This window comes from Orycteropus afer, unplaced genomic scaffold, assembly GCF_000298275.1.
Source record: "Orycteropus afer afer isolate SDZICR_OR568_19922 unplaced genomic scaffold, OryAfe1.0 scaffold00037, whole genome shotgun sequence".
In the NCBI taxonomy this organism is placed as follows: domain Eukaryota; kingdom Metazoa; phylum Chordata; class Mammalia; order Tubulidentata; family Orycteropodidae; genus Orycteropus; species Orycteropus afer.
In genome coordinates this window covers 2,464,692-2,472,983 of record NW_006921624.1, presented here as the reverse complement: position 1 = coordinate 2,472,983, position 8,292 = coordinate 2,464,692, and the positions used below count along the sequence as shown (strand labels likewise).

Here is an 8,292-nt window from a genome sequence, read left to right as displayed (position 1 = left end):
TGGATATTCTGTCAATTCCTGAAACCTTGTTTTTGGCCAAGTCCTTCAGTGCAGCTTCAACTTCTTCCTTTAATACCATTGGCTCTTGATCATATTCCACCTCCTGAAATAGATGATCACTGACCAATTCTTTTCTGTACAGTGACTCTGTGTGTTCCTTCCATCTTCTTTTAATGCTTCCTGCACCATTCAATATCTTGCCCATAGAATCTTTCAATATTGCAACTTGAAGCTCTAATTTTTTTCTTCTATTCTTTCAGCTTGAGAAATGCCAAGTGTGTCTTCCCTTTTGGTTTTCTAACTCCAGGTCTTTATACATTTCATTATAGTAATTGACTTTGTCTTTTTGGGCTGCTCTTTGAAATCTTCCATTCAACTCTTTTATCTTGTCATTTCTTCCAGTTGCTTTAGCTACTATCTGTTCAAGAGCAAGTTTCAGAGTGACCTCTGACATCCATTTTGGTCTTTTCTTCACTTCCTGTCTTTTTAACAACCTTTTGCTTTCTTCATGGATGATGTTCTTGATGTCATTCCACAAATCATCTGATTTTCGGTCACTGGTGTTCAATGTGTCAAATCTATTCTTCAGATGGTCTCTAAATTCAGGAGGGATATAATCAATGTCATATTTTGGCTCTTCTGGACTTGTTTTAATTGTTTTCAGCTTCAACTTGAACTTGCAGACGAGCAATTGATTGTTCCTTAATTAGCTCCTGGCCTTGTTTTGGCTGAAGATATTGAGCTTCTTGATCACCTCTTTCCAGTTGTTGTCAACCTAATTCCTGCATATCCCATCTTGTGAGGTCCACATGCATAGCTGCCATTTGTGTTGTTGAAAATAGGTATTTGCAATGAGTAAGTTGTTGGTCTTGTAGACTTCTATCATGTGATCTCTGGTGTCATTTCTATCACCAAGGCCATATTTTCCAACTAGACATGCCCAAAGCCTGGGAGGAAAATCTGGGAAGGGAGTTAATTTGAGGAATAAGGACTTTGTAAAGCTTCAGCATATAACAGGGACTCTAGAAAATCAGATGAATGCCCAAGGCAGGATGCATGCTCAAAAAAGACTTGAGGAGACTTTTCACATTCTCCTGATCTTTAGGTGCAGTGTAAGTAGGAATTGAAGGGTTAGGCAGAGCTGTAAATAGACTGGCTAAATGTTGAAGGTGTGCACAGTCAAGAAATCAGACGTCATATCGTACTGGGCAAATCTGATGCAAAAGACCTCTATAAAGTAGTGAAGAGCAAAGATGTCTCTTTGAAGACTAAGGTGCACCTAGCCCAATCCATGGTGCTTTCAACAGCCTCATATACACATGAAAGCTGGACAATGAATAAGGAAGACCAAAGAACAGTTGATGCTTTTGAGTTATGGTGTTGGTCAAGAATAATGAAAGTATCATGGACTGCCAGAAGAACTAACAAATGTGTCCTGCAAGAAGTGCAGTGAGAATGCTCCTTGAAAGTGAGAGTGGCCAGACCTTGTCACCTATTTTGGTCATGTTGTCAGAAAGGAGCATTTCCTGGAGAAGGATATTATGCTTGGTAAAGTGGAGGGTCAGTGAAAAAGGGGAAGGCCCTCAATGAGATGGATGGATTCACACAGTGGCTGCAGCAATGGGCTCAGGTATAGCAAGGACTGTGAGGCTGGCACAGGACCAGGCAGTGTTTCGTTCTGTTGTACATGGGGTCAATATGAGTTGGAGCAGACTCCATGGCACCTAAAAACAACAGTTCATTTACATTTGTTAAAGAAGAAAAGTAACCAATTTCTTCCAAGAAATTTTATCTAGTTTAATAATACTATCCAGAATTAAAAATTTTATTTTCATAATCCTGTCTTTTGCATGCTTCATATGATTTTCTTAGAAAAATCAATTTAGAATAAATTTGTTTTGTTTCAAGCCCTTGTTACACCAATGAAAATAAATAATTTTTTTTCAGTGCACTTTTCTTCTTTTTTTTTAAAATTGTAATTTGGGTGAACATTTACAGTGCTGATTGGTTTTCATTCAACAATCCACACACATTCTGTTTTGTGACCTTTACTGCAATCTCTGCATTGTAACACCATTCTTTCCACTTCCATCTTACACCCATCCCTTCCCTTTGTCCTTTTTTCCCATCCCATCCTAGCTCTATCCAGGGCAAATACTATTGTCTTGATCTCATATGCTTGATTATTCTAATGAGTACACACTCTCCTGATATTACTGCTGATTTATAGGCCCATCTATAGTTTGGCTGGTAATTGAGTCATGGGGCTTAATTTCACTTCCCAGCTTAAAGGGTGTCTAAGGACCATGGTCTTGGGGGTCCCACCAGGCTTCATCAGACAAGTAAGCCTGGTCTTTTTTTTTCATCCTTTTGAGTTTTGAGGAGCTCTGGTGGCACAGTGCATAAGGCACTTGACTAACCAGAAGGTCGGTGGTTCAAACCCACCAGCCACTCCATGGAAGATTTACTGCCTCAGAAACTCAATGGGGTTGCTATGATTCAAAATCAACTCGTTGGCCATGAATTTTTTTTTTTTAATCCGATATCTCTTATTGTGATCTCTTTCAGAGTAGTTAGCAGTGGTAGCCAGGTACCATGTAGTCCTTCTGGTCTCAGGGTTGTGGAGGCTGGGGTTCATGTGCTCTATAAGTCCTTTGGACTAATTATTTCCTTGGGCTTTGATTTTCCTCACTCTTCTTTACTCTGCATGAGGAGAGACCAAGAGCTTCCAGTGCACTTTTCAAATGAACTAATTTGTATTAAATTTTCTTAGAGTAGCTACTGAATGCCTGGGAACTGTGGTAGCGTAGTGCCTAAGGCACCTGACTGCTAACCAGAAGGCTGGCGGTTCAAACCCACCAGCCACTCCTCGGAAGGAAGGTTTGGCAATCTACTTCCGTAGTGATACTGCCTCGGAAACCCAAGGAGGGGTCGCTATGAGTTGGGTCCTACTTGATGGCATATAACAACAAACAACAACAACACTGAAAGCCTAATTCATAAGATAGATGCAAAAAGCAGTTTTAGTTGGAGCTGAGGCTTAGAGCAACCTCATAGCTGCACAGAGAGGAAGATTGTTATGATTAGAGCAAGGACCTCTTCATAGAAAATTGTTTCTAAAAGGAGGTTCTGGAGAAGTGAAAGTACACCTATGAGGAAAAAATACCAGATAACAAGAATAGAGATACAGAGATCATGTGGTTAGCTGAGAGCAAAATTACTAAGTAGTTTAGCTCATTGGAGTTTACTGTTCAGTTGTTGCTTGCTACAATGCCCAGGACAAGATATAATGAGTGATGCAGAGGAAATAGGAGACATGGTCCTGCCCTCGCTGATGGGAAAGAGACAGTAACTCCTGCCAGAGACATCTCTAGGGTTCTGGGAAAGACATAAACTAACTGTATCACTTATTCTATTTCTCCTCCCTCCTCCTCTTTTCTCCTTCCCTCCATTCTTTCCCCACTTCAAATGTTTGAAAAGACATTCAAACAGCTACAAATTGAGTAATTGTTTTCAGCAATATACTGAAATGTAAAGAATTTTGAAGCATCAGTCTTAATAAACAGAGAGAAATTTGTTCTGGAAATGTTTATGGAAAAAGGATTAGTTTACAGAAGTTTTGGGAAGAAAAGAAAGAATGAGGAAAATATTGAACTTTTAGCAGGTGCAGGACCAATTTTTGGGCCATAAGGAATGGTTGTAAATCTCTGCAAAGAAGACAAGGAGGCCACATCTCCTGACCTCCTTTAACCCCACAAGAGAAAGACAGAGTCATTATCAGTAACCTAAGGCCTATTCCTGCAAGGCCAGACATGCTGCCTCCCTCCAGCCCTTTCACCAACCATTCCTCCCAAAGCACCCACCACCTCTCCCCTGGGTTTGATGATTGACTGTAGTGGACACACAGAACTCACAGATTATGGGGTTTATTAGGGAAGCACCAGGCTACAATTCAAGTTCAGGAAAAATGCTCAGTCTCTCTCCCAGCCCACCATGTCTCAGCCAACAGTCTCTCACAGTCTCTCTCCCAGCAGTGTGTGTCCCTCGATGTCTCACTCAGCAATGTGTGTCTCTTGTATCTTTTTCCCAGCAGCACATGTCTCTTTCAGGAGCATGTGTCTCTTTCAGCAGCATGTCTTCCTCAACGAGCAGTCAGAGAGAGACTTCTTCTGCCTCTAGGGGGCCTCCTTTTGAGCCTGGGCAGAGTGGCCAAACTAACCAATCATAACATCAGAATTCTATGCACTTGAGAGAGAGCAGGAACCTCCCAGAACATTGCTTTGTCTTGTGCCCGACAGAAATACCCCAGGTGGATAACTTTTACAATCAGGAGCTCCTCAGTTGCTCACAGCAAATTCCACCACAGAGTTTACAAAGATTTATGGCTAGAAAAGCCACACTAAGTGATTTACTACAGTACAGACCCTGTGACAGCCTTGCTTCATGTGGATCAAATATGCTAATCTCCAGCAGGCTGCATGTATACTAAGAACAGTAGCAATCAGGTTTAAGCAGATACCACTCCTGGGTTTGTCAAGAGGGAACTGGCTAGGATTTCCTCCTGCCCATCAGCTTCCTCAGGCCCCATTTCAGGTCATTGTTTCTCAGGCTATAGATAAAAGGGTTTAGCATGGAGGACAAAACTGTGTAGAATATTGTTGCCACTTGATCCCTAATGGTGTAGCTTGGCAGGGGCTGTAAGTACTCATAGAAGATGCTTCCATAAAAGAAGGCTACCACAGTGAGGTGAGAACCACAGGTGGAGAATGCTTTGCGTTTCCCTGAAGCTGAGGGAATTTTGATAACTGCAATGAGAATTCGAATATAAGAGAAAGAAATGAATAAAAAGGGGGTCACCAAAATAACCACTCCTTCTGTCTTTATTACAAGTTCATTGACAAATGTGGAGGTGCAAGACATTTTCAGCAAAGGGTTGATATCACAGAGAAAGTGGTGGATAATATTGGAATAGCAGAAGGTGAGACGATTTAGCAGAAGAATGTGCAGGAGGGAATGGAGGTGAGAGATGGAACAGGAGAAGGCCAGTAGCAGGGTACAACGACGGTGGCTCATGGTGGTGACATAATGGAAAGGATCACAGATAGCCACATAGCGGTCAATGGCCATGACTGCCAAGATGCAACTGTCAGTGGTGCCCCAAGCATAGAGAAAATACGTCTGTGTCAGACATCCAGCATAGGAGATGGCCTTCTTCTCAGACAAGAAGTTCACCAGCATCTTAGGAACTATAGTTGTTGAAAAGCAAATGTCAGTAAACGACAGGATGTTTAGGAAGAAATACATGGGGGTCTGGAGCTGGGGATCAGAGCAGATGGTCAGGATGATGAGCAGGTTCCCTGTTATAGTGACCAGGTACATGGTGAAGAAGAGGGCAAAGAGTGGTTTCTGGTCCTCAGGCCGTGAGGACAATCCCAGGAGGATGAACTCAGAGACACTGATGGTTTGGTTGACTCTTTCCATTGATGTGGGCCTAGTAATATAGAAGAAATGTTGATATTTAATACTCTTTGATTCCATAACCCAAATCATGAGAACCCAGCAAGTTTTTGTTTCCTCCATGTGGTCACAATTAACCCATGTGCAGGAAAAACTTCTCAACCTCATGGTCCTTGATGAGTTAGTTCTTCCTTTCTAAAATCCATGGGCATCATGAGGGCCTTGGGTTGAAAGTTGGTGCAACAGAAGAATTTTCCTTTAGAGACCATCAGAGGTAGAACTCTCTGATTCAGGTTCCCTGGTTCCTATTTTGTGAAATTCATAGTTCTCCTGTGGTAACATAACAATTCAGCAGAGAAATTCCCTGCCTTTGTGGAATTTACAGTAGAGTTAGAGAGATAGACCACAAACATAAAATATATAGTAGAGGATCAGGTAGGACTCAGTTTTATGAACAAAATAAAGCATACTGGGGGATGGAGATTCATGAGGACTGAGGAGGAGGTATTTTAGATAAGATTGCAGGGCACTTCTCTATCAAAGCAAATTCAGCCCAATCATACTGAAGTTTATCTGTCTTTGGGAAAATAAAATAACCCCAAAAAACAATAACAAGGGCTTGCAAAAACAAACAACAGCATGAACCTAAGAGGAATGTTGGATCCAGTTCATAAAGTGATTCTCCCATGCCCCTGGAGCACAGAATGGGAGGCTCATTTCCCTTAGCTCATGGCATGCTATCATTATCAATCTGCACAAGTTCCCCTCCTTTTTTTTCCAGTAAATTGTTTTCTCCTCTTGAATCTCCCATATTAGCTCACCTTTGTACAGAATGGTCACCCAATATTGAATATTCAATTTATGTTCTTCTAATTCATCTTACATATATTTATCCAAAAATATCTGTTATGTTAATATCTAGTGGATATTTATTTCAGTTACCTAGTATAGTGGGTTCAATAGTGTTCCTCCAAAATTCTTGTCCATTTAGAACCTCAGAAAATCATTTGGAAATAGGATCTTGGCAGATGTGATTAGCTAAGCATCTCAAGAGGACACCATCCTGCATTTAGGGTAGGCCCTAAACCTATTGACTAGTGTCCTTACAAGAAGAGGATATGACACAGAGAGAGACTTAGGAAGAAAGAAGGTCATGTAAAGATGGTGGCAAAGATTGGAATGATGCTGTTACAAGCCAAGGAATGCTGGGAGTCACCAAGAACTGGAAGAGGAAAGGAAGGTGTCTCAGTTATCTAGTGCTGCTATGACAGAAATACCACAAACGGGTGAATTTAGCAAACAAAAATTTATTTTCTCATAGTTTAGGAGGCTAGAAGTCCAAATTTAGAATGTCAGCTCTAAGAGAAGACTTCCTGTGTCTGCCGGCTCTGGAGGAAGGCCTTTGTCTCCTTGAGCTTCTGCTCCTGGGCTATCTTCACGTGGTGTGGCATCTCTCCTCCCTCATCTCTGCTTGCCCCTCTCTTGCTTGTTTAATCTCTTTCTATCTCAAAAGAGGTTGACTCAAGATCCACCGTACACCAATCCTGCCTCGTTAGCAAAAGTAGATTGCCCAACCTTCCTTCTGAGGAGTGGCTGGTGGGTTTGAACCGCCAGCCTTCTGGTTAGCAGCTACACTACCAGAGCGCCTAACACAGGCATAGAGACTAAGATTTACAACACATATTCTTTTGGACACAATTCAATCCATCACAGAGGGATTCTCCCTAGAGCCTTTGGAAGGAACTTGGCCCTGCTGATATCTTGATTTTGGAATTCTGGCCTCTAGAACTGTGAGAGAATAAATTCTTGTTGTTTTAAACCACCTACTTTATGATACATTTTATAACCAACCTAGGAAACTAATATACCTAGTTATGGACATCAAAGAGGCCTCCATTCCTTGCTACCCCAAAAAGCTCTGTAATGAGGATTCTTTTAACAGTATTTTAAATCAATTCCTTAGAGTCAGCGTATTTATTCATATCCTGTGAATGTACATACCACATAGAGAATTTCAAATATTTTAAGACACTAGTAATGTATGTATTCTTGGTTATCATAAAAATTTCTACAATGAAAATACTTATATCAGTAACGTATGTAAAGTAATTTCTTTAAAGTCAGCATATTCTTTCACACATTGTGAATGAGGCTTTTTCACTGGAATTTCCACACATTTTAAAACAATTTGTATATGAAATTACTATATCTTAGCTGTCATGAGGATTTAATGAAATAGTGCATATAAAGTACTTAGAAGAGAGACAGGCATATTGTGAGCACTCAGAAAGATTTGTTGATCACCATCATCTCCGTTGTCATATTTTCTTATCTACTCTTCTTGGATGTTCTCAAAATTAATTAATTCACATATTTTTAAAACTCATATCGCTTGTTGCCTAATTATCAGACTCATCTCATGAGTTTTCAAGGTTTTATAGAAGGAATATTTATTCATATGTAGAATGATTTTAGTGAATCAGTTATTAACATTAATAACAATACTAACAACCAAGATTCATTGAAAACCTACTCTGTTTAAGGCAATGCTAAGCATCTTACCAAATCCCATACATGTTTAGGAGGCATGTTATGGTATTGCCATTTTACATATCAGGAGTCTAAGGCTTAGAAAATGAATAGCAACCAGGATATGAACTTTGAGTGACTCACTCTGAAGCCCATGTTCTTAACACTTACCCCACACCTTAAGTTATGGTAAAGATATAATGATTTTTGTCCACCACAATCATGAGTAGACACTTCTTTTTGATATTATTTTTTTCTCCCTTGAATAACAAGCTGTTTTTCCCACACATTAGAAGTCAATTTTTA

At 40.4% G+C, this 8,292-nt stretch overlaps 1 protein-coding gene across 1 annotated transcript; it reads right to left on the bottom strand.

Annotated features, from left to right (window-relative positions):
• Positions 1–4,548: 4,548 nt before the first annotated feature.
• LOC103193511 (olfactory receptor 1L8) lies at positions 4,549–5,493 on the bottom strand. The gene has a single exon (XM_007936744.2). The coding sequence runs from the start codon at positions 5,479–5,481 to the stop codon at positions 4,549–4,551; it is 933 nt and encodes a 310-aa protein (XP_007934935.1). The 5' UTR covers positions 5,482–5,493.
• Between the last annotated feature and the right edge of the window lie 2,799 nt (positions 5,494–8,292).

What these genes read in the sequence shown, in the direction of transcription:
- LOC103193511 (XM_007936744.2), bottom strand. Translation starts at nt 5,481, where the DNA reads ATGGAAAGAGTCAACCAAACCATCAGTGTCTCTGAGTTCATCCTCCTG.